This window comes from Microcaecilia unicolor, chromosome 1 (assembly GCF_901765095.1).
Source record: "Microcaecilia unicolor chromosome 1, aMicUni1.1, whole genome shotgun sequence".
In the NCBI taxonomy this organism is placed as follows: Eukaryota; Metazoa; Chordata; class Amphibia; order Gymnophiona; family Siphonopidae; genus Microcaecilia; species Microcaecilia unicolor.
Genome location: NC_044031.1, coordinates 97766252 through 97793878, shown reverse-complemented (window position 1 = coordinate 97793878; position 27627 = coordinate 97766252). Strand labels below are relative to the sequence as shown.

Genomic DNA, 27627 nt, shown 5'->3' with positions numbered 1-27627 from the left:
AACATGATGATGATTCCACTGGCACAGTCCTTATCCAATCGAGGCCTCAACCCGTTCATTTACGCAGATGATGTTACAATCTACATCCCCTTCAGACATGATTTGACAGAAATAACCAATAAAATTAATGATGGCCTGAACATCATGGACTCCTGGGCAAACTCATTCCAACTGAAACTGAACACTGAAAAAACACACTGCCTCATCCTCTCCTCTCAACATAACAAGTACAAACCCACAACCATAAATACTCCAGGACACACCCTACCTACCTCAGACAGCTTGAAAATACTCGGTGTCACACTCGACCACAACCTTACTCTCTAGAGCCAAGTAAACTCTGTAATAAAGAAAATATTCTATTCAATGTGGAAGCTCAAACGATTAAAACCTTTCTTCCCAAGGGAAACCTTTCGAAACCTAATACAATCAATGGTCCTAAGTCATGAAGATTATTGCAATGGAATCTAAGCAGGATGCAAAGAACTCATAAAAAAAACTTGACGCCCAAAATACAGCAGCCAGGTTGATATTCAGCAAAACACGCTTCGAAAGTGCCAAACCCCTTTGAGAAAAGCTGCATTGGCTCCCAATCAAAGAACGGATCATCTTCAAAATCTGCACCTTAGTCCACAAAATTATATATGGCGTAGTCCCAGGATACATGATAGACCTTATAGATCTACCAATAAGAAACAGAGTCGGATCGTCAAGATCATACCTAAACCTACACTACCCAAACTGCAAAGGACTGAAATACAAAACAACTTATGCATCCGGCTTCTCCTACATAAATGCACAACTATGGAATGGCCTCCCAAAAGCTGTGAAAACAATCCATGACCACCTGAACCTCAGGAAATCACTAAAAACCAACCTCTTCAAAAAGGCCTACCCCAATGACCCTACGTAAACTTCTTCACCTGAGACACAGCATGCCTAATGATCGTACTGGACAACACACAATCTTCATCCCTTCCGACCCTCCACATATACCTCATTCAATCACTATACAACCTTGTATTTGCTATCAACCGACTGGGCAAACACCTTGACGGTACTATGTAAGCCACATTGAGCCTGCAAATAGGTGGGAAAATGTGGGATACAATTGCAACAAATAAAAACATATAATAAAAATAACTAAACTTTTAATGGAGTCTTTCCTGGAAGATAGCAAGATGCGAGACACACCCTACAGCAAAATCTACAGATTCAAATTTTACACTCTCAACACCCAAGCCATGAGGGCCAGGGATTGGAGGTTGGGATGCAGAAGGGCTTCCTTGTTCTGCATGATGAGGGTTGGCGAATATTTCACTCTCCAAAGATCTTCAGAGGACAATTCCAGGAAAGGAGGAAACCAGATCTGCCTTGGCCAGTGAGGAGCGATTAGGATCATAGTTCCCTGGTGTTGCTCGAGTTTCAAAGTCTTCTCTGAGAGGTATTAGAGGATACACATATTGAAGTCCCTTCTCCCAATGTAGGAGAAAGGCATCTGACACTAGTCTGCTGTGTGACCTGAGCCTGGAACAGAACTGGGGGTCTTTGATGTTGAGATAAGTGGCAAAAAGATCCACCAAGGGGGTGCCTCACTCTCAGAAGATCTTGCGGGCTACAACCATGTTGAGAGACCACTTGTGTGGTTGCAAAACCCTGCTCCATCTGTCCGCCAGGAAGTTATCCTTTTCTGGTAGGTATGTGGCTCGGAGGACCATTTCGTGGAGGGCCCACTGCCACATCCCCACTACTCCATGATACGAGGTAGGATCCTGTACCCTCCCCCCAACTTGTTCACATAGAACATTGAAACCTGGTTGTCTGTATAAATGAGAATAATTTGGTTCTGTAGCCAATCTCTGAAAGCATTTAGAGCATTCCAAATGGCCCTCAGTTCAAAGAGGTTGATATGGAGATCTGTTTCCTAAGCAAACCAAGTTCCTTGGGTGTGAAGCCCATTCACATGAGCTCCTCATCCCAGGCTGGATGCATTAGATGTTACAATCATCTGAGGAGGTGGAATTTAGAATGGTAGTCCCACAGTCAAATTCATTCGAACTGTCCATCATAGAAGGGAATGAGTCAACTCTGGTGGAATCTGGATTACATTTGCTAGATTTCTAGCTACCTGAGACCACTGGGAAGCTAGGGTCCACTGAGCCTCTCTCAAATGGAGAAGTGCCAAGGGAGTAACATGCACTCTTGAAGCTATGTGGCCTATCAATCTCAACATCTGCCAAGCTGTGACCTGTTTGCTGCTTCAGACCTGCGACCATGCAAAGTATCGAGCAGGGCTCCTATATACTCCAATCACTGGACCGGGAGAAGGTGGGACTTGGGATAGTTTATGACAAACCCTAGTAACGCCGACACCAAATAGTTAGGCGCATTGACTCCGTCATTCCCTCCTGCGATGTGCTCTTGACCAGCCAGTTGTCCAGATGGGGAAACACATATACTCCCAGTCTGCACAAATATGCTGCAACTACTGCTAGACACTTGGTGAATACCCTGGGAGCTGATGTAAGGTTAAATGGCAGAATGCGATACTGGTAGTGGTGTTTGCCTGTTCAGAATCTGAGATACTTCCTGTGACTGGGAAGTATCAAAATTGGGTATAGGCATTCTTTAAGTCCAGAGAGCATAGCCAATCTTTTTCCTGAATCATGGGGAAAAGGGTGCCCAGGGAAATCATCCTAAACTTTTTTTTGACCAGGAATTTTTTCAGGGAACTTAGGTCTAGGACGGAACAAAGTCCACCCCCCCCCCCCCCGGTCTTTTTGGGCACAAGAAAATACCTGGAAGAGTCCCTTCTTCTCCTGGTGGTACGGGTTCGACCACATTGGCCTGTAGAAGGGCAGAGATTTCCTCTACAGTATCTGCTTGTGCCAAGAGCTTGATGAATGATGCTCTCAGTGGGCATTTTGATGGACTTTGATGCCAATGCAGGATGCAACCGAGATGGACTATTTGAAGAACCCACCAGTCGGAGGTTACAAGGGGCCAGCTGTAGTGGAAAAAATTTAGCCTTTCCCCTACTGGTAGGTCGTTACTTTGAGTGCGGCTATGCTCTCCTGGAGCCAGTCAAAAGCTTGTACCTTGTTTTGACTGGGAAGCTGGTTGTGACTTCTGAGGTCGAGATTGGTGAGGCTGAGAATGAGGGGCCTGGGGGTTCTGGGCAGAGCGAGGCGCCAACGGAAACCTACACCTTTGAGAGTAGTAGGCTTGGCGCCTAAGCCCACTCAAAAAGCTCTGAGAGGAAGATGTTGCAATTGGAGGTTGCTGAGACAGGGTTTGGATGGTATCAGTATGTTTCCCGATGCTGGTTAACTACCAGTGGTAGCTGAAGTCTTAGCAGCCATCAAGGTCGATGCTTCCAGTGCTGATGTCTATGTATCGGTCTTCAAGGAGCGAAAATGTCTCTCCTGCTGGACCTGCCATGCCCTCTGTGTCCTCAACTGCATTTGTAAACAGAAAGAACAAGAGTTAGGCTCACAGTCAGGCCCAAGGTGAACTGAGGTCGGTGAACTGGCCTAAACGGGACTAACAACTCACAAAAAAGAAAATTTTAAGAGCTAAAAACATTACAAAAATTGAAGAGAAACAAAATAAAATAAAGAGGAAGGGAATATAACCACAACAGGGACAAAAATACCCACACGAGAAGACACTGCAATTTAGAGAAAAATATGCACTGAGAGGAAAACACGATGGTGCGTCGTCCCTGCTCCGCGTAAAAACAAAGACAGAGGGACCTTGATGGGAAGGCACCAGTGCATGTGCGGTGGGGATATGCTAGAAAGTTCTATATTAATCTCACTGGTCAGCATCCACACCGGGTTCCGTCAGATGACATCACCCAGATATGAGAATACAACTGGCCTGCTTGTCCTCAGAGAAAAGGTATTACTTAATGTTTTTTTTTGTTAGCCTTTAATTTTTAAAATTCAAGTGAACTAACATGACAATCACACTACTTTAGCCAAGACACGCAGAGGTGGACAGAGGTTTCACATAAGGTAAAGCAACTTGAAAAAAGATAGCTGTAATATGCTATGAATGGGATGGTGCATACTAAAAAAAGAGACAAAAACTGCTTAAGTATATTAATTATATGAGTGTTTGTAGGGTCAGTAGAAGCATCCTAACCCTACAAACACTCATATTTGATTGAATGATGAGATTTGGGATATCAACCCTTAAAAACAACCAAATGTTATAAAGTACAAAACTGAACCACTAAGCCCAAAGACTGACAGATACTAAAAACTATCCAAACTCAGGTTACTTTCTTCAGAAAGACAATGATATATAAGTACTTAAGTATTGCCATACTGGGAAAGACCAAAGGTCCATCGAGCCCAGCATCCTGTTGGGCTCGATGGTAGGGGATTTATTTATGCATACAAATACACGTATCTCAAAAGATATAGTTTTAACCCAGAAGCAACAAAAGGGGCATCTTCTAAAACTAAGGAGAAACACTTTTTACCATCTTCAGATGAAATGATTCTGTACTTAAATAAGAAGTTCCATGCAGTCTACTTTCCAGGACATTCTGGAAGGCACATGCATATGCACATTTGTGAATGTCTATATGGATTAAACAAAACCCACCTGTTAGAATCTTCTGTTACACCCCTCCCCAATGTTCTGCAAATTTGGAGTAAATGGAGAACCATTTATTATTTCTAGCCTGCCTTTTCCTTAATGTTAAATTAGCTCATGCCTTTTCAGTAATAGTTCATGGTGAGTTACATTCAGGTACAGTAGGTATTTCCCCGTTCCCACAGGGCTTGCAGAGCACCAGGTATAAGGTGATGGCACTGGAAGTTTCAGCTCTCCATCTCCTGCTAGGAAAGGGAACACAATCCCACTTCTTCATACTGGTATTCCCAGGCGCTAAGGAATGGAGGGTTAAGTGATTTACTCGGTCACAGGAAATGTCAGAGAGATCTGACCCTGCCTTCCTAGGTTCTCAACCCACTGCTCTAACCACTAGGCTACTCCTTCACTCTTAAGAAGATTACAAATAAACATTATGAGACCCCACACACACACACACAGCATCTTCTAAGCCTTTTTCCTTTCAGAAAGTAAGCTATAAATTATACAAATCTGGAATTTTATATAAATGGAGACTGTGATAGATACAAACTACAAACTGATATGAAAAGTAAACAAGTTTTCAGAGAAAAATAATTGATAGTTATGATATTGTTATGTTCTAGAGAAAAAATGTATCCAGAGACATATGTTTGTCAACATATCTGAAGGTCAGAAAGGAATACTTTCCCACCTGTTCAGTATAAAGACAAACTTTTTAAGCCATAAGGTAGTGGTTAGATTTTATGAACATCTAGTCTTCTTTCAATCTAGCTATTTAAGTTAAACTACTTGCACTTTCTCTAGTAGAGGTTAATATTATACCTTTTTAACTCTAGTAGCCAAATCTTGAACGAAGAGTTTCCTGAGATTATGCAGTGTTTGAAGTTCTTTTGCCTAAAACAAACAAAGAGACACATACTTGGCCTTACATTTTCTTACTAAGCTTTAAAATGTTTATTTAAAATACATTTCAATGACATACTTACCACAGTTTCTTCCAAACCCTTCAGATCCTGCCTTGCTTGTTCTCTTCTATCCTGCATAATGCTACAGTTTAAGAGGAAGTTATATTTAGCACAATTTGTTTAATACACATTCTCACCAAATTAAAATCTTTTCACTCATGTGGGTGGGTTTCATTCACTAGAGCAGTAGCTCCCAAACCTGATCCCGGAGGCACCCCAGCCAGTCAGGTTTTTGGGATATCCACAATGAATAATCATCAGAGAGATTTGCATGAAGTGGAGACAGTGCATGCAGATCTCTCATATGAATATTTATTGTGGATATCCTGAAAACCTGACTGGCTGTGGTGCCTCCAGGACCAGGTTTGGGAACCACTGCACTAGAAAACCCTGTTGGAAAACTCACTGGCAGATTATGGATGTTTTGGCACAGACAGACAGATAATACTTAAAATGATGTGATGTTAGTAATATATTAACAACCACAATAATTAATATTCTATCTTAATGATTTTAGAAAATTAACTAAGTAGAAACAATCTACCTGAAGAATAATGATCTGATACCAGAGAATGCTCATAAAATTGGTGCCCTCTGTATGAATAAAGTTAGCCAAACAGTGCTGATATTCAGTACTATCTAGCTGAACTTAAGCTGTGACTCTAGAATGCCTCAAGTGCCACCTCATTGGTGGTAGCTTAATTTTGTCTGGCCAACTTGTTTATGTGCAGGATATACAAAATAAACAAATGCTTCAACATCTGTGAAATAGTAAAGCTATCTGCTTTCATGCTGATTAAATAATCTTGTGTGTTCTGCTTAAAAATATGCTACTCATAAGTTCAATCCACAAACTGGTATGATCTTCTTACCAGAAGTTGCAAAACCATAAAACCTAAAATGAATGGATTCGTCCCTTGCTACTAAGACTCAGTGAAAACAGACTACTCACGTGAGTTCATGCAGTTTTCTGCTTTTTTCCTGATCTGTGCCTTTCAACTTCTCATGTTCAACCCTGAGACGTTCCTGTTCAAGCATCATCTTTTGATTTTGGCTTAAATGATAAAAGGAAAATAAGTGAACTAGCTTGCACTCTAGAAATCCCCCGAGGTTTTACAGATCCCTATTTCCACACCTGACAAGTCTGCTGAGCCTCCATGATTGGGTGTGTTTGCAGGCTCATGCATGCATGAATGCACAACTTGTTACTTGCCCACAGGTCAGGGTTGTGTACTGGGATGTGGGTAGGATAGTGTATAGTGAGGTGCACGTATGGGTTGGGGTGCTGCACACATAGGTTGAGTGCAGTAATGGACTGACCACTGGGAGAATAGGGCAGTGCCCAAGGCCCTGCACCAGGTAAGGAGTCCACTCTCCTCTAGATTCTATTTAGTTTAATCACTTTTGATAGATGATGAGGGGCCCATGACCCTTATTACCCAGATCCTTGTCATTCCACCCCTAGTTGAGTGGAGTCCAGTTCTGTGTGCATACAGCTCAGAGTTGCATCATTAGTCCGGACAGATAAGCACTATTTCATGCACTTAAAGTCATTAGCTTGGAACATAATTATTTTAAGTAAATTCTATAAAGGTTAAGAGCAATCAAAATACAATTGAAAGCAGCAGTTCGTTATCCAGTAATATTTTAGAAACAGGAAGTGTATCTAACCGACTTAACAAAGATAAGACAAAACTTACTTAATTTCTCAATTCTCTCAATACATGATGTAATATTAGGCAGAATAGAGGAAATATTTTTCTCAACATGCAATAACAGAAACATATTTGCATAAGAAAAAAAAATTTGCACCAAATGTAATAAAACCAGAACAGAATAAAGTCATGTAAATATTAAACAATGTTGGAGAGAGTGGAGATCCCTGAAGGACTCCACAAGGTGGTTGCCAATAGGAAGAAAATGAATTTTTCATTTTAATTTGATAAAGTCTGTGAATCAAAAACTTCTTTATCCAAGTTAAGACATTACCTGCAAGGCCTAAGAGACAACGTGTATAACAAAATGTTATGATCTACTGTGTCGAAAGCTGCAGTAAGGCCGAACTGTAATAATATCACAGTCTTCCCTTGAGCAAACAATGATTTTACTTACGAGGTGGTTAGTAAAACGGCCTCTGTTAAATGAAATGGACAAAACCCAAACTGTAGGGAATCTAAAACAATCAGAATTGACCAAAACATCCAACAGCAATTATGCCACATAAGATTCCAACAACTTTGCCAGTAAAGAGATGCTGGTCACTGGTCGATAATTTGCAGGCGGGTTAAAATGATGTCACCCAACAAAGACGGAAAAATTTCCTTTTGTAAAAAAATCATTTAACATGAACATAAGCCATGTCACCAACTGAGGTGGCACAGCTACCATTAAGTATGATGAATAGATATCCAACAGACAGCTAGATTTAGATAACTTCTTTAGCAAAGATTTTGTTTTACAAACAGAAAAATCAGGAGATTTATCTGATGAAGTTTCTCCTAAGCAGACCAAAGGCCCCAAGTATGAAAATCATCTACAAGGGCTCCCCAGCTCAGTTTGGACATATCTATGGTAAAAATAATTTGCAGAGGAGGAATCTGATAAAGAATACCCCTTGCTAGATTGGACAGCGAATGCTAGATACCTGTAGAAGGTATTCTCTGAGGACAGCAGGCTGATTGTTCTCACTGATGGGTGACATCCACGGCAGCCCCCTCCAACCGGAAACTTTAATAGCAAAGGCCTTTGCTAGTCCTCGCGCGCCGATGCGCACCGCGCATGCGCGGCCGTCTTCCCGCCCGAACCGGCTCGTGTTCATCAGTCCCATATGTAGCAAGACAAAGACAAGGGAAGACACAAATCCAAAGGGGAGGCGGGCGGGTATGTGAGAACAATCAGCCTGCTGTCCTCGGAGAATACCTTCTACAGGTATGTAGCATTCGCTTTCTCCGAGGACAAGCAGGCTGCTTGTTCTCACTGATGGGGTATCCCTAGCCCCCAGGCTCATTCAAAACAAAAAACATGGTCAATTGGGCCTCGCAACGGCGAGGACATAACTGAGATTGACCTAACAATTTATCCAACTAACTGAGAGTGTAGCCTGGAACAGAATAAACATGGGCCTAGGGGGGTGGAGTTGGATTCTAAACCCCGAACAGATTCTGAAGCACTGACTGCCCGAACCGACTGTCGCGTCGGTTATTCTGCTGCAGGCAGTAATGAGATGTGAATGTGTGGACAGATGACCACGTCGCAGCTTTGCAGATCTCTTCAATATTGCCTGACTTCAAGTGGGCCACTGACGCTGCCATGGCTCTAACATTGTGAGCCGTGACATGACCCTCCAGAGCCAGCCCAGCCTGGGCGTAAGTGAAGGAAATGCAATCTGCTAGCCAATTGGATATGGTGCGTTTCCCCACAGCCACTCCTCTCCTGTTGGGATCAAAAGAAACAAACAATTGGGCGGACTGTCTGTTGGGCTGTGTCCGCTCCAGATAGAAGGCCAATGCTCTTTTGCAGTCCAATGTGTGCAGCTGACGTTCAGCAGGGCAGGAATGAGGACTGGGAAAGAATGTTGGCAAGACAATTGACTGGTTCAGATGGAACTCCGACACCACCTTTGGCAAGAACGTAGGGTGACTGCGGAGGACTACTCTATTATGATGAAATTTGGTATAAGGAGCATGAGCTACTAGTGCTTGAAGCTCACTGACTCTACGAGCTGAAGTTACTGCCACCAAGAAAATGACCTTCCAGGTCAAGTACTTCAGATGGCAAGAATACAGTGGCTCAAAAGGAGGTTTCATCAGCTGGGTGAGAACGACACTGAGATCCCATGACACTGTAGGAGGCTTGACAGGGGGCTTTGACAAAAGCAAACCTCTCATGAAGCGAACAACTAAAGGCTGTCCTGAGATCGGCTTACCTTCCACATGGTAATGGTATGCACTGATTGCGCTAAGGTGAACCCTTACAGAGTTGGTCTTGAGACCAGACTCAGACAAGTGCAGAAGGTATTCAAGCAGGGTCTGTGTAGGACAGGAGCGAGGATCTAAGGCTTTGCTGTCACACCAGACGGCAAACCTCCTCCATAAAAAGAAGTAACTCCTCTTAGTGGAATCTTTTCTGGAAGCAAGCAAGACACGGGAGACACCCTCCGACAGACCCAAAGAGGCAAAGTCTACGCTCTCAACATCCAGGCCGTGAGAGCCAGAGACCGGAGGTTGGGATGCAGAAGCGCCCCTTCGTTCTGGGTGATGAGGGTCGGAAAACACTCCAATCTCCACAGTTCTTCGGAAGACAACTCCAGAAGAAGAGGGAACCAGATCTGACGCGGCCAAAAAGGAGCAATCAGAATCATGGTGCCTCGGTCTTGCTTGAGTTTCAACAAAGTCTTCCCCACCAGAGGTATGGGAGGATAAGCATACAGCAGGCCTTCCCCCCCCAATCCAGGAGGAAGGCATCCGATGCCAGTCGGCCGTGGGCCTGAAGTCTGGAACAGAACTGAGGGACCTTGTGGTTGGCTCGAGATGCAAAGAGAGCTACCAGGGGGTGCCCCACACCTGGAAGATCCGGCGCACTACTCTGGAGTTGAGCGACCACTCGTGAGGTTGCATAATCCTGCTCAACCTGTCGGCCAGACTGTTGTTTACGCCTGCCAGATATGTGGCTTGGAGCAACATGCCGTGACGGCGAGCCCACAGCCACATGCTGACGGCTTCCTGACACAGGGGGCGAGATCCGGTGCCCCCCTGCTTGTTGATGTAATACATGGCAACCTGGTTGTCTGTCTGAATTTGGATAATTTGGTGGGACAGCCGATCTCTGAAAGCCTTCAGAGCGTTCCAGACCGCTCGTAACTCCAGGAGATTGATCTGTAGACCTTGTTCCTGGAGGGACCAGCTTCCCTGGGTGTGGAGCCCATCGACATGAGCTCCCCACCCCAGGAGAGACGCATCCGTAGTCAGCACTTTTTGTGGCTGAGGAATTTGGAAAGGGCGTCCCAGAGTCAAATTGGACCAAATCGTCCACCAATACAGGGATTTGAGAAAACTCGTGGACAGGTGGATCACGTCTTCTAGATCCCCAGCAGCTTGAAACCACTTGGAAGCTAGGGTCCATTAAGCAGATCGCATGTGAAGACGAGCCATGGGAGTTACATGAACTGTGGAGGCCATGTGGCCAAGCAATCTCAACATCTGCCGAGCTGTGATCTGCTGGGACGCTTGTACCCGGGAGACGAGGGACAACAGATTGTTGGCCCTTGTCTCCGGAAGATAGGCACGAGCCGTCCGAGAATCTAGCAGAGCTCCTATGAATTCAAGTCTCTGTACTGGGAGAAGATGGGACTTTGGATAATTTATCACAAACCCCAGTAGCTCCAGGAGTCGAATAGTCATCTGCATGGACTGTAGAGCTCCTGCCTCGGATGTGTTCACCAGCCAATCGTCGAGATAAGGGAACACATGCACTCCCAGCCTGCGAAGCGCTGCTGCTACTACAGCCAGACACTTCGTGAACACCCTGGGCGCAGAGGCGAGCCCAAAGGGTAGCACACAGTACTGGAAGTGACGTGTGCCCAGCTGAAATCGTAGATACTGCCTGTGAGCTGGCAATATCGGGATGTGTGTGTAGGCGTCCTTCAAGTCCGGAGAGCATTGCCAGTCGTTTTCCTGAATCATGGGAAGAAGGGTGCCCAGGGAAAGCATCCTGAACTTTTCTTTGACCAGATATTTGTTCAGGGCCCTTAGGTCTAGGATGGGACGCATCCCCCCTGTTTTCTTTTCCACAAGGAAGTACCTGGAATAGAATCCCAGCCCTTCTTGCCCGGATGGCACGGGCTCGACCGCATTGGCGCTGAGAAGGGCGGAGAGTTCCTCTGCAAGTACCTGCTTGTGCTGGAAGCTGTAGGACTGAGCTCCCGGTGGGCAATTTGGAGGCTTCGAGGCCAAATTGAGGGTGTATCCTTGCCGGACTATTTGAAGAACCCAACGGTCGGAGGTTACAAGAGGCCACCTTTGGTGAAAAACTTTCAACCTCCCCCCGACCGGCAGATCGCCCGGCACGGACACGTTGATGTCGGCTATGCTCTGCTGGAGCCAGTCAAAAGCTCGCCCCCTGCTTTTGCTGGGGAGCCGAGGGGCCTTGCTGAGGCGCACGCTGCTGACGAGAGCGAGCGCGCTGGGGCTTAGCCTGGGCCGCAGGCTGTCGAGAGGGAGGATTGTACCTACGCTTACCAGAAGAGTAGGGAACAGTCCTCCTTTCCCCATAAAAACGTCTACCTGAGGAGGTAGATGCTGAAGGCTGCCGGCGGGAGAATTTGTTGAAAGCGTTATCCCGCTGGTGGAGCTGTTCTACCACCTGTTCGACTTTCTCTCCAAAAATGTTGTCTGCTTGGCAAGGGGAGTCCGCAATCCGCTGCTGGATCCTATTCTCCAGGTCGGAGGCACGCAGCCATGAGAGTCTGCGCATCACCACAACTTGAGCAGCGGCCCTGGACGCAACATCAAAGGTATCATATACCCCCCTCTGGCCAGGAATTTTCTGCACGCCTTCAGCTGCCTGACCACCTCCTGAAACGGCTTGGCTTGCTCAGGAGGGAGCTTATCCACCAAGCCCGCCAACTGCCGCACATTGTTCCGCATATGGACGCTCGTGTAGAGCTGGTAGGACTGAATCTTGGCCACGAGCATAGAGGAACGATAGGCCTTCCTCCCAAAGGAGTCTAAGGTTCTAGAGTCTTTGCCCGGGTGCGCCGAAGCATGCTCTCTAGAACTCTTAGCCTTCTTTAGGGCCAGATCCACCACACCAGAGTCGTGAGGCAACTGAGTGCGCATCAGCTCTGGGTCCCCATGGATTCGATCTTCTTGGGAATGTGGGGATTAGTTAATGGCTTGGTCCAGTTCGCCAGCAATGTCTTTTTTTAGGACATGATGCATGGGTACTGTGGACGCTTCCTTAGGTGGAGAAGGATAGTCCAAGAGCTCAAACATTTCAGCCCTGGGCTCGTCTCCACAACCACCGGGAAGGGGATGGCCGTAGACATCTCCCGGACAAAGGCCGCGAAAGACAGACTCTCGGGAGGAGAAAGCTGCCTTTCAGGGGAGGGAGTGGGATCAGAAGGAAGGCCATCAGACTCCTCGTCAGAGAAATATCTGATGTCCTCCTCCTCCTCCCACGAGGCCTCACCATCGGTGTCAGACACAAGTTCACGACCCTGCGTCTGAAGCCGTGCCCGACTCGACTCCGTGGAAACACGGCCACGGTAGGAGCGTCGAGAGGTGGACTCCCTCGCCAGCACCGGCGAAGCTCCCTCCGCCGACGTCGTCGGGGAGTCTGCCTGGGAGGCGGCCGTAGCCGGTACCGCAAGCGGTACCGGTATCGGAGACCTCACCTCGGACAAGGGGCCAGCCGGCGCCTCACTCGACAGTACCGGAGGCGCAAGCACCCCCGGTACCGGAGGGGAAGGGCGCAACAGCTCTCCCAGAATCTCTGGAAGAACGGCCCGGAGACTCTCGTGCAGAGCGGCTGTGGAGGAAGACTGAGAAGCCGATGCAGGTGTCAATGTCAGAGTCTGTTCCGGGCGTGGAGGCTGTTCCAGGCTGTCCAAGGGGGAGCGCATCGACACCTCCTGAACAGAAGGTGAGCGGTCCTCCCAGTGCCGATGCCTACTGGGTGCCGACTGCCTCGGCGACCCAGAGCTCTCGGTACCAAGACGGGAAGGAGACCGGTGACGATGCTTCTTAGATTTCTTCAAGCGAAGCATGTCACCGGAGCTTCCCGGTACCGACGAGGAGGACGTAGAATCCAGCCGTCACTTCCTCGGGGCCGAGGCCGAAGGAGGTCGATCTCGGGGGGGCTGTACCGCAGGAGCCCTCAGGGTAGGGGGAGACCCACCCGAAGGCTCACCGCCACCAGCAGGGGAATGGACAGCCCTCACCTGCACTCCAGACGAAGCACCACCGTCCGACGACATCAGCAACAGCGGAGGTCCCGGTACCACCGATGTCGACGCAGCCTTTCGATACCTCGGTACCGACGATGGCGAAGGTAGGGGCCTCGATGCAGTCGATGCCGAGGTCGAAGACTTCGATGCTGTCGACGTCGATGCACTCGATGCCCGTGCTGTTGTCGTTGAAGAGCCCGAGAACAATACGTTCCACTGGGCCAATCTCGCTACCTGAGTCCTCTTTTTTAAAAGAGCACAAAAAGACTGCAGGCCTGCGGGCGGTGCCCAGCTCCCAGACACTGAAGACACGAAGTGTGCCTATCAGTGAGCGAGATTACCCGGGTGCACTGGGTGCACTTCTTGAAGCCGCTGGAAGACAACGATGACATGGGCGGAAAAATCACGCCGGCGAAATCAAAATTCGCGATGATGACGAAGGGTACCAAAAATAAGGGAGAAAAACCCGAATCGAGGCCAAATAGGCCGATCCCGAAAGCGAAAGGAAACTTGCTCGGGAAAAAGCTAGAAATACGGGAAAAGGGGTAAAGACCGATAGGTCTCTATTTTTTTTTTTGCGAAAATCGCGAAGACGCGCGAGGGTCAACTTGAGAGGCACGAAACGGCAGTAAAACACGACCGTCCCGAGCGCGGACAAAAGAAGACGGACGAACACGAGCCGGTTCGGGCGGGAAGACGGCCGCGCATGTGTGGTACGCATCGGCACGTGAGGACTAGCAAAGGCCTTTGCTAGTAAAGTTTCCGGTTGGAGGGGGCTGCCATGGACGTCACCCATCAGTGAGAACAAGCAGCCTGCTTGTCCTCGGAGAATGATCATTCCACTAGAGCAGAGAGTCTCTGAAATGTTTGGTTAACCAGACTAAATTTCATGATTGATTAGCTTGAATCCACTGAGATAAGGCCCACTGGTCCTGTTTCATTCTGAGACATGCCAATGGAGTTGTATGTACTGTCAAGACTATGTAGTCCAGCAACCTCAACGTACACCATGCTGATGTCTGCTGACTCGGTACAATATCCTGAACCACAGACACCAAAGATAGTGCTTCTTTCTTACGGGAAAAAAAAAAAAAAGCTTTTGCCTAAGCGTATCTAAAAGAGCTCCAATGAATTCCAATTGAGATGATGGGCTTAAATGTGACTGTGGAATTTAAGGCAAATCCTAGTGACTTTAGCATCACTATGGTTATGTGGATCTGGATTGCTAAGAATATGAAACACACATGTGGAGCTGACACAAGACCAAATGGTAAGATGCGATACTGGTAGTTCCCTATAATAAACCTGAGATATTTTCGGTAGCTGGAATAAATCTCTATGTGGGTACAGGCTTCCTTCTTTGTTAAACTGTACAGCGCTGCGTAACCCTAGTAGCGCTTTAGAAATGTTAAGTAGTAGTAGTAGTATAAGGGGTTAATTGTTTACCTAAAACCTTAGCCTCCTTCGTACTGGAATGTTGTCTGGCACAGATACTGAAACCTTGGCTATGTTCTCTTGGAGGCAGCCAAATCCCTGACCTGGGTCTGGATGAGGAGCAGATTGTGGTTTGGGGGTTCCCTGCTTGGACAAGGATGAGGAGGAAACCTATGCCTTTGAAAATATGACTTTCTTTTGCCCCCCACACACATACCTCCTGAAAGAGGAAGTTGAATCAGAGGTGGAGAAGAGTGTTTTGCAGTGCTCCTCAATGAAAGAAACTGCTTCCTTCTTTATCTCCATTTAGGGTAAATCAGCAAACCTTTCCTGCACATCATAATGGAGATTTGAGGCAAACAGCTATGAATCATCTGCAGGCCCCAATATCCACAACAGAAACTCTCAATGCTTTCAAAAGCATCAAAGGCTGACCTAATTACGTGCTCTTCACATTGCTACCCCTTGTGAACTAGTGACCAGAGTTAAGCAGACTTGTCCTGAGGACAGAGTCCATTTATTCCTTAACCTTAGAAAGAGTGTTTCAATATATTGTTCATGATGAAGAGCTGGTAAAAAAAATCTATGGAGAATGATACCAAAGCTCCGAAGAGTGCGACTTGGAACTCCTGGCTCTCTTTCATAATGGTTTTGACTTGACTATGGTGAAATGCATTTTCTTGAATTTAGCAGCCTTCTGGACTCCAAAATAGGGCCCATTTTGTTATTGGCTAGATTCCCAAAGTGAAGCATTTCCCATATACTTATCTACACATTCCTAAGGATTCTGTGACTGAGCATAGTCACACCTTTTTGAGGAGGAGGAGGCAAAGAATTGGAGAATATCAATCATTTATACCCTGGGTTCCTCCTCCATTTTCAATGTACATAAGTACATAAGTACATAAGTAGTGCCATACTGGGAAAGACCAAAGGTCCATCTAGCCCAGCATCCTGTCACCGACAGTGGCCAATCCAGGTCAAGGGCACCTGGCACGCTCCCCAAACGTAAAAACATTCCAGACAAGTTATACCTAAAAATGCGGAATTTTTCCAAGTCCATTTAATAGCGGTCTATGGACTTGTCCTTTAGGAATCTATCTAACCCCTTTTTAAACTCCGTCAAGCTAACCGCCCGTACCACGTTCTCCGGCAACGAATTCCAGAGTCTAATTACACGTTGGGTGAAGAAAAATTTTCTCCGATTCGTTTTAAATTTACCACACTGTAGCTTCAACTCATGCCCTCTAGTCCTAGTATTTTTGGATAGCGTGAACAGTCGCTTCACATCCACCCGATCCATTCCACTCATTATTTTATACACTTCTATCATATCTCCCCTCAGCCGTCTCTTCTCCAAGCTGAAAAGCCCTAGCCTTCTCAGCCTCTCTTCATAGGAAAGTCGTCCCATCCCCACTATCATTTTCGTCGCCCTTCGCTGTACCTTTTCCAATTCTACTATATCTTTTTTGAGATACGGAGACCAGTACTGAACACAATACTCCAGGTGCGGTCGCACCATGGAGCGATACAACGGCATTATAACATCCGCACACCTGGACTCCATACCCTTCCTAATAACACCCAACATTAGAATGCCATCAGCCATTTCTCCAATAAAGCCCAGCAAGAAGACACCCTTTGGGGAATACTTTCTTCTTTCATGTGGAGGAGAAGGATCCAAGGGTAAGCCAGCAAAGCTTTCTTTTAACTAATTCAGACCCAGAAAAGAATTCCAAACGGGAGGTTTTGAATCTGTGCCTAACTAGACATCAGCACCTCAGAGGTGGCAGCACTGGAACTAAGTCATCTAAGACTTCAATGTACACCTGTATCCTAGGAAAGTTTCCTCCCTCTATGTAGTGGAAATGAACACCAATGTAGCCGATAGCGACTCCAAGGTCCTTCAAGATATTGGTGTTAATGAATCACCTCCAAGAGAGCACGTGTCTCCAGGACCAGCTGCAGGATTCTATCCATCAACATTAACATCAAAGCCAAGGCATCTAGTCAAGCAAGGATTCAAGAAAGCCTCTTGCCGATTTTCCTGCTGAGCTCCTCTATAAAGATTGCCTATATCAACATCAACAAGAGGATGCAGTAGGTAAGGTCACATCATCCGGAGTCATTGAGATGTATTGATGGCTTAGTTTCAGCTACTTAGAGGGTGGCACGGCTCCACTAATGTTGAGGAGATTGAGACCACTGCACATAAGCTCATTATACAGCAACATAGTAAATATCAGCAGATAAAGACCACATGGTCCATCCAGTCTGCCCAACAAGGTGACTGGTGTTGAATCTGGCACTCTACACAAATTTCACTTGTTTATGATTAAATACTGGTTTTCTTAATCTCTAACTCTCCCTGCCAATTTGGGGGCACAGAAGTCTGCCCAGCACCAGTCCTACTTCCCAACTACTGGAGTTCCTGTCGAAGTCCAGTACAGCCTTAATCCTTATCTGTTTTTGCCATTTACAGGACCCAGACCATAGAAGTCTGCCCAGCATTGGTCTTATTTCCCAACCTCTGAAGCTGTCGTCAGCTCACTCCAATTACGAGATCATTTAAGTTTTGATTTAATTGAATTCCATCCTTTTTCTATATAGTGATCCTCTGTGTTTATACCACACATTCTTGAATTCTGTCACCGTTTTCATCTTCACAACCTCCTGCTGGAGGGAATTCCAGGCATCCACCATGCACATAACCATTACAAAAAGAAAAATGTTTTCAGGAGAATGATAAAGGAGAGCAGGTACATCTTATTGGCTCTGTAAAAAAACAAAGACTGAAGAAGTCTTCAGTGATGATGCACTGTGGAAACATAAGAACATAAGAATAGCCATACTGGGTCACACCAATGCTCCATCCCGCCCAATATCCTGCTTCCAGCAGTGGCCAATCCAGGTCACAAGTACCTGGCAGAAATGTAATTAGTAACAACATTCCATGCTACTATCCTAGGGCAAGCAGTGGCTTCCCCCATGTCCACCTCAATAACAGACTATGTATTATCTTTTCCTCCAGGAACTTGTCCAAACCTTTTTTTATACCCAGATACGCTAACTGCCATTACTACATCCTCACTTGCATGTGTGGTTGTAACAAAGTTTTTCTGAGCGAAAATGCTTATTGCATGGGCTTCACTGGATGATTCCCAAATCACAAAATCAAAATATCCAATGTGCGTCAAAATACATAATCTACTATAACAATTTGCACCTCCAACTTTCTGAAGATGACTCCGTGGCAGACTGAAGTGAAGGGTTCCGTAGGGTTCGTAAGTCTGTCACCATGTCTCTCTGTCCCGCCCTCGCATCAAAACGTGATGACTTCAAGGGCGGAACAGTGAGAGGGAAGGGAACACTGCAGAGTTGCCATGCAAAGGAACGCGACATCACCAGCATGAGGGACGTATCAGAGGCAAAGAAACGGTAAGACAGCAGCACAAGGCAACCAACCAACGGCCTCAAAGAATCGCACCTTGAGGTGCGGCGTCCACAGTGAAAGCGAGCGGCGCTTCAGACTGCCTTCGCATGTGTCTGAGCACTGCCTCTGGTCCCACCCTCATTTCCTGTTTCCGGAAGGATCAGTTCTTGCCCCTAACTCTTCAGTATTTTTCTCAACCCCCTTGCTTCCTTGATTCAGAAGCATTCCATTACTCTTATTTCTAAACAGATGATATACTACTGGATTCAGTTCATGATCCTTATATCCCTAACCTGTCCATTTTACAGTTTTGTCTCAATTCTATTGATAACTAGTTGACTTTCTATCACTTACTACTTAACCCCTCAAAATCTGTCTCATCCTACAAAATCTGTCTCATCCTAGATAACAAGTAGCCCACTCAGGTTAGCAGCTACCCCAATTTTATATGGGTCCCCCTTAACCCTGCTGAACTCATTCAAATATTAGGAAGCACTCTAGACACTCAAATGTCTTTCCATTCACATATTGGTTCTGTAATCTGATCCAGTTTCCTCGTGCTGCATTATAAACGCTCTGTTTGTAGAGACTTCCATGATTCTGCCTGTGCCACACTACTCTACTTCATAGTAGCTTCTAAGCTAGACTACAACACAAGATTCTGACCTTAACTCATAAGGTTCTTCACACAGTATTCCCGTGGTACCTGTCCTCTTTAATATCCCCTTATGTTCCAGCTCAATCCTTACACTCTTCTGCTGAACACCATCTTACTATCCCTCCCTCCACCTTGAATCAACCAGACACTCTGTATTCTTCTGTACCAACCCTCATTTATGGAACTCACTCCCTGTTTCCCTCCAATCTGAGCAATCATAAGAAGTTTAAGGCCTTACTAAAAGCTCACCTTTTTAGTTTGGCAGTCTCAGGCTTTTTGGTATACTAGTTACCCCTTCAGATAGCACCCCTCAGCCCCTTTCCTCTTAATCTATACTCTCTTCAGCTACATTTTCTGCTAGCCTCTCTTCATGTCATCCTTCTACCTCAATAGGTTTTCCTATCATTTTATGGAATTCTGTTCTCTCTTTGGCTTGTACTATTTGTAAACCACTTTGATTTGTTGTGAAAGGCAGTATATCAAGAACCTAACAAAGTTCAGCACATGCCCTGTCACCTCCTTTATGATGGCCCAAGAGGAGGAAAGGAGACCTGTTGCTTGTCTAGGGTCTTTCTTAAAACTGAGGTATCAAAGCAGCTGCAAATGGCTTTGCTGGGTTGATGGCAAGGCCTCATCTTTGGCTGGATCCCTGGAACTTCAACACCTTGGGCTTCAAAGGCCAACTCCAAATTCAACTTGCTTGAGATGGCTGGACATGAGCCTATTCTGTCAGGCACTAACTGTGCTCAGCAACATCTCTGTGCAGAAACTGCAAGAAGAAATATTGTAGCCTTTACCTACGCACTAAGCCCTCTATTCAGCATGGGATATTTTCTATGACTACTTAGAGGTAACTCCAGAAGCTGATGATGATTTCTCTGCCACAGAACAATAAACAGATGAAGTAGAAGAAACTTTGAAGAAAAAGAGCAACTGTCAACCCAGCAATGGTGAACACTGATCAATGGAGCAGAAGTTGCAAATCTCATACTAAGCTACTCTGTGTCATCAAAAAACAAACAGAATTAAAATCCAACTAGAAAATATTCATGCATGAGTAACAGCAAGTGAAAAATAAATTATGGAACACAATAGAAGCTGGAGTGATCCAGTGGGATGCTCTCTGACAAAAAAAGAAAATAATAGAGCAATGCTCCAGTAGAAGGTGGGAAACTTCGATACATGCTTAAGAGCCTTTCTGGAAAGCTTCTAAACAATCCGTCAAGACCAATCTATGTTTTTATAGCAGTTGCTTGTCAGACAATTATGCATATGTTACTTTCAGGCATGGGGACATATAGAAATAGAAAGAAGAGTAAAATACTTGCTTTCTTCAGAGAATCCTTTTGGTTGATAATTTATGAAATTGTACAGTGCATTTAGAGACTGACTTCAATCGCCTCAGTTTCAGTTGCGTAATACTGCATAGTAGGCTCAGCATTTGATGACAAAATATTTAAGTGAATAAGTTTAAAGGCCCAGACACAGCACTATACTGCCCTTCTATCAACACATTTTTAGTATTGTCTAATTTGGGTGTACTGTAGTCCTAACTTCAAAACCAAGTTTAGAAAGTGAAGGTGTGAGGGATAATTATGACAAAACACTGAGACCTCTGACACAATCGTTTTATGACAGGCCTACAGAATCAAAACAGGTCTTGAATATGTACATAAGGACATAAGAAACTACACTGAATCAGACCAAATTCTATTGAGCCCAGCAGTCTCTGGCAGTGATCAGTCCAAATCACAACTTCCTATCAGATTTTATACAGCAGATCAAACTTTCTCGTGGCTCATTTCAAGGAATAAGTCATGGATTTTTCAAGTCTACCTGGCTAATCATATTGTATGGATTTATCCTCCATGAACCTGAACAAGCCTCTTTTCGTCCCTGTTATATTAGTCACCTTGTATGTATCCTTCAGAAATACATTCCACAGGTTAGACAAGCACTGAATGAAAAAAAAAAAACCCTCTATAATTTGTTTTCAATCTTGTTTAGTATTGGAAAGGTTCAATAACCATTCCCTATTTAATCATTCCATCCCGCTCACATACCTGCTCAGTCATCTCTTTTTGAAGCTGAAAAGCCCTAATGTGTTTATTCTTCCTTCATAAGAAAAGTGGTCCTTCCCTCTGTATCATTATTGTCATCTTTCTCTGAATCTTTTCTAATTTTGCTCTATATTTTTTGAGTTGGGGCAACCAGAATGGCATACAAAGTGTGGTTGCACAATGGACACACAGAGGTAAAATGATATTCTGAGTTTTGTTCTTCACTCTGAATCCACAGTACTCTATTCATTCTCTGGCAAAGAACTCCAAGCCCAAGACTTTTTAATTTCCAGAGGAGTCTTTCATGAAGTACTTCTAAGTCAAATGCCTTCTGAAAATCCAATTATATCAATTAGCTCACTTTTATCCACACGTTTAAACCTTCAAAAACATTAATAAATTTGTATGGCAAGACTTGTCTCTGCAAAACCTATGCTGATTGATTCCAGTTAAGCCAAGTCTATCTATCTTGCAAAAATTTTGTTTTTTAGAATAACTTCTACCATTTTGCCCAGCACCAATGTTAGACTCAATGATAGTTATCTGGATCACTCTTAAGCGTCTTTTGAAAACTGGGGTCCTCAGATACTGCGGCCATCTTTAAAAAGTTACAGATTACTAGCAACAGGTTAGCAATTTCATGCCTGAGCTTTTTCAGAACTCTGAGATGAAAACCATCCAGTGTTAGTGACTTGTTACTCTAAAGTTTACTAATTTGCTCTATTACTTCTACATTTAGAGTGATTTGCTCAAAATCAGATCAAGTGAATTCACAGAAAAGGCTCTAGAGTGAAAAAACACAGTGGCTAAATAACTTTTCAACAAAACAAAACTCTGATATCCAAATTTTAAATAAGAATGAACTTACTCTTGCAGATCAGTAATAACTTTCTCCTTGGCATCGATCTCATCTCGCAAATTGCTAATTTGTTTTTGGTGGACCTCACGGTGACTTTGAATTTGTTGCTCTACAGCATGCTGTGGAATACAAACATGTTGATTTTCTTGAAATTAATATATAAATAAAATAAGTGTGTTCTCTAAGCTGAAACTGAAAACAAACAAGAGGGCTCACCTTGACTTCATTTGCTGTTTGCACTTTATTCAAATGCTCCTTCTCCATTTCATGGACTTTCTCTAGAATGGGAGAAAAACAAAACAATCTGAGTGGAAGGTTTGCATTTCACAGGCATTATATTTAAATACTGTGTTCCACAAAGTGCCTCATAATTGTGGAAATAATATTAAACAGTAAAAACAAATATTCATTTCTATATACAATATGCAAACTACCATATATATGATAAAGGGCCTGATCACTGAGCCTTAAAGCACTGGCATGTACTCTGCTTTACAATGGGAGCAACCGTTTTCATTCAATCATGTTTTTTTCCCTTTACATTCTCCCACCCCACAGAGCATACCAGAGTAATACATATGCCCTTGTCCACCAAGAATGACCCTTTAGTAATAATTCTGAGATTTCTATGTTACTATGTTATGTTCCACCTTTTAACAACAAGTGAAACAAGGTAACAGCACACATTGAGAGCGTAATTCTCTATAGATCACATAAAGTCAATTACAGTCAACCAAGTGGACTTTGATCTCTCTCCTACTATTAAACTCATAGGCGTTCAAGTCAACTGTGCTCTCTTCCTCAAAGTGCAAGTCAACACCTTGACCATAAAATGCTTCTTCCTAATGAGAAAGCTTTGCACCATTTGGAAATCAACCAATATGAATGACTGGTACATGCGCCGATACTATCATCACTCAACTATTGCAACCTAATACACCTAGGTTGCGCAAAAGCATTACTCAAGAAACTTCAAACCGTTCAAAATCAGACTAATCTTCAGACTATCAAAATTCAACAGTGTCGCCCCCTCCTATATCAAACTACACTGGCTCCCCATTGAGACAAGAGTGCTTTTCAAACTGTCCTGTTTCCTTGGACTGATCGCCAGCTACCTATTTTGCTTTGCAACTTCATCCAGGGCAAGAAGACAAGAAGCTGTTAATTTCTTTACTTTTCCCCCATCTAAGGGCAAGAAGAGACTAGAACTCATCGACAAATCCCTCGCCATTCAAGCCGCCAGACTATGGAAAGACATTGCTAGAATATATTCCCCCACACAACTTTACCACACGTTACAAAAAAAGATAAAAACCTTCTTATTCAAGAAATATGTACTGTAATTAGACTTCTGTCTACCCCCAAAACAGTTGTAACTCTCAGAGGATTTTCTGACCTCTTTTCCCTACAAAAGTTTGTAAACTGCTTGGAACCTAAAAGCTATTAGCGGGATAAAAGCCCTAATGTAATGTAAAATTAGGTGCCAGGTTGATTCACATTAAGCGCAAATTCTATATCAGCAATTGTGCATGGAATACTAGCATAAATCCACATTTATGTACCTAACTTAGGCACGAGCACTTACACCAACAGCTAGTATAAATGTTCATGCCTAAATGTAGGCAGTTAGGTGAGTAAATACTAGTATTCTGTAACATGTGCACACAAGTTAGGCATTTCCCTGACCATTCATGCCCCTTGCAGTTGCACGCTATGAATTTTGAGAGCACAATTTGCAGAATCCTAACAATAGTTACGCACTTAACTATTTAGTGCCAGCACCAATTTTAGCCAATAATTGGTAGTTAAAACCAATTAGCAGCTAATTATATTAAGTTACACACACAACTGACACTATTCTATAACTTGTGCAATAAGCATAAAATTGGGCACTCAAGTTTACAGAATTATGGAGAAAACAACACAAATTACACACGCACAAAAGTGCAACGGCTAATACAATTTCAGTATATTAACCATAAAAATGACAACCCGGAAGTAAATCCCTTCCCCAATTCTGTGGCTCAAAAAAAAGCGTAAAAAAACCCACCACATTTTTGAGTTTTATAAGCCTCTGATAATCCACAGTGTTTTGTGTATGTTTATTAAGAGGTCCAACAAAAGGAAGAATACACGTCTAAAAAGTGTAGGAAAGACTTCATCCACCAGATAAGGCCCAACGTTTGAATGAGCAAAACGTGATTCACGTCGGGCCTTCTGTTATCTTGTATATGGTGAATAAAGTCTTTCCTACACTTTTTAGATCTGTATTCTGCCTTTTGTTGGACCGCTTGGTGCTATTTGCAGATTAGTTTCCTCTTTCTTTTTCCCTGTTTATTTAGAGGAACATAAGAAACCCCTTGCTGCATCAGCTCAATAATCCAAGACCAGTATCCCATTGCTAACAGCAGCCAATCCAGGTCACTTGAAGTAGACAGCAGACACCCTAACTTATCTTGTTAGTAATAACCAATGCCTGGAGAACAGGGATAGTTGCACCAGTAACACCTGCCTTCTCTCCCTCTCCAGATTCAAATGTATCACACCTGTTAGTCAAGAGACCCTAACTTGAATCTCTTGTACTGCAGCACACAGAGCAATGACCTAACCAAAAGGGCAGGATCAAGTGGGATATTGTTTAATGCAAACACCTCAAATTAAGCAATTTCCACCAACAAGCCTTTTAATGGGGACTTCCCAGGCTAAAGGTTTTGCTTAAAAATAAATAAATATACATTAAAAAAATATTCAGTATATGTACATCTAACTTAGGGGGGCTTTTACAAAGTTGTGCCATCGTTTCTAGCTTACGGTAAAAATCAGCTTGCGGTAAGAGAGACTAATGGGCTCACTCCTACCTGCTGGGAGACTGAGAAAATACTGGGGCTAGGGTCACATGACAGGGCTCCTATTGGCTCGCTAGAGTCAGAGTTTTTTTCTCAGTCTCCAACCTGCTGGTAGGCGTGCATAACCCATCAGTCCAATCCAGGGCCGGTCCAGAGGGATGCTAAGGAAGATGAACTTTCTTCAAAGAATGACATTTTAACAAAGCGTATACATTTTATTATCGCCAAGATTTGGAAACTATTACAATGTGTATACAAGGTTTTCTAGTTCACCAAAGCAAGATTAGGATGAATTACCCAAGGCATTTTATGAATGAATATATGGTCCTAAATAAAACAGAAATGTGTTTTATATGGAAACACATCGTTAAGCATTTTAAAACAGCCAAGTGTCAATCAATTATGCTCATTTTAAATTATCTGATCTTATACCACTAATATTACAGCAACAGAAGCCATAAACTACCTGTATGAATACTTGAACATAAACCTACCCTGTGCCCGAAGCTTGACTAGTTCTTCATTCAGAGAATCCACAGACTCTTCAAGCTGCCTTTTCTTCTGCTCCACATTTTGGAGGTACTCTGTCAGTGACTTGATCTTTGCTTCATGCTTTGAGGCAAAAAAAAACAATATTCTTTATGTATGTAAAAGTGTAAGAAAGTAATATTTCCAATCATGGGTTAATTTTGGAAGATGATTACCCTCTTCCCTCAACAAAAAAAATGTGGTAAAACAATCAGGTGCCCTTTTACTAAGTAACGCTAAAAAGTGGCCTGTGCTATCCCCAGTGTGGGTCTATCCCGGCCACTTTTAGCATTGGTGGGAGATAGCCAACTTTTTAAAAATTAGATTATTCATAATGTACAAGTAAATAATACCTGTACGGATAATAGGAAAGGAAAAAAAGGAATCTATCTTCCATATAAATCAGGAAAGGTAAAAAAAAAAAAAAAAAAAAACCTCTCAATAAGTAATATAACATCCTCTCGTAGTCCCCAAGATGAAGCTGATTTTTCTGTTTCTGCAATAATGACCATGCGCTAATTTTCCCATTAGTGTGTTGCCATTAGGCGTGAGCATTTACTGACACCTAGCTTGTAGGCTATAAGGACTCATGTGCTAACCATATGCTAATCGGTTAGCATGTGGCAATGCAGTTGCACTAATCGATTAGGGCAGAACATGCCTACTACTCTCCACCCCCCGACATGGGTAGTGAATGCACATACAAAAACTACTACGGGGCATCTATTGCACCAGTCCAATAAAAAAAAAATCTAATCAAATCAAATAATCCCCAGCAATACAGGTACAGATAATGTCTTTGTAGAGAGGGGAATTTTAAATTACATGGTGTTCTATTTTGTATAAAGGAATTTTACTTTCACCAAAGTTTGAGTTATAATTTATTTTTGAAGTGACACCTTCCTTTTCCATCTCTTTTTATTCCTTGCCCCTTCTCCCCTCCTCCTTTGTCGAGCTCTCTCTCCTCCCCCTTAGCATTCCATTTCTTCAGTCACTTGGAGTAATTCCACCTAATGCCTTTCATCTCTAATCCATATTTTTATCCTTTTTCAGTTCTGAGATACATTTATGAAAGCTGTACTGGATTTTACTCTTGCAGAGGCAATCATTGAGACTACTCTGCATTGTGAGTGCTGTACTGGAAACTGCTTTTATAAAGGCAATGTATATGTTCATTGACCTTTTAAGATCTTATGTTTTATGTCCATATCCTTATTTTTCACTTGGAGCCACCCTTCTATCTAAGTTGCTATTCTATGTATTTGCAGTCTGGTTTTATAATATACTCTTAATATCTTCCTTCAACCTTTTCCCTACCTCCTTCCAGTTGCTATCCCCTTCCTCTCCTACCCCCAGCTTCTTCCCCTCCTCTGCCACTCTCCCTGCTTCCCAGCTGCTCCACCCATCTCCCAGTGTTCTCTTTCCAGCCTCTCTCTAGTCTCTCCATGGTCAAAGCCTGCTCACAGCAGTGACAGCTGCATCAATTCTTCTGCCCAGGCTGTTACAAAGATTCATTTATACGTGCTTGTCTCATATAAAGCAATTACATAATTCTTCTATCAAATACAGTCTCTGTGCTTGCCCTCACTCCATGTTATAGATATACTCTGTCAGTTACTTGATCTTTGTTTCATGCTTTGAGGCAAAAAAGGAATATTATTTCTATACATAACGGTAAAAAAGTCATATTTGCTGTCAGTGTTTAATTTGGAAAAATGATTTATTACCAGGTTTGATGGAACAAATTCTTAAACGAAATATTTTAGCACTTATTTACCTGCGAGATAAGAAGCTGGCAGGCTGCCAGTTCTTTCTCATTTTCTTCCATCTTTTTGTTACTGTCCACTTGAGTGCTTTCTAATTGTTTGCAGCGTTTTACCATTGTTTTCACCTCCGACTTCATTTTGCTAATGTAGAGCCTTGCCACTGTGAATTCTTCATCGATCATGCCAGTTCCTTCAGGCTGCTGAAAGAGAAAAAGAGAAAGGAATGGAGGTGTTTGAAAAGCCTAAATCACAGTTCACTTTTTCTTTCATGCTTTTTTTTTTTTTTTGGTGGAGGGTGAGGGGAAGAGAAGGAAGAGATTTGAGGAATAAAATAAAAAAGAAAATGTTTCTCTTTCAGGGGAGCAGCAGAGACAGTGGACAAAAAAAATAAGACTGAGGGCCAGATGCACTAAACTTAACGAGCCATTAACGTGGGTTTTAAACTGGTTCTAGCCAGTTTAACGTGCAAGTAGTAAACCAGGACATGCACAAAAGAGCATTTTCCTATCACGGTAGCAGCTAACG

General features: G+C 43.7%; 1 protein-coding gene across 1 annotated transcript in view; it reads right to left on the bottom strand.

Annotated features, from left to right (window-relative positions):
• KIF5B (kinesin family member 5B) overlaps positions 1 to 27627 on the bottom strand; it is a 252723-nt gene that overhangs the window by 37189 nt on the left and 187907 nt on the right. Inside the window, 7 exon segments of the mRNA XM_030199142.1 lie at positions 5431 to 5502; positions 5595 to 5655; positions 6526 to 6627; positions 21972 to 22081; positions 22179 to 22240; positions 25303 to 25420; positions 27114 to 27302. Of these exon segments, the coding sequence (XP_030055002.1) occupies positions 5431 to 5502; positions 5595 to 5655; positions 6526 to 6627; positions 21972 to 22081; positions 22179 to 22240; positions 25303 to 25420; positions 27114 to 27302 (714 nt within the window).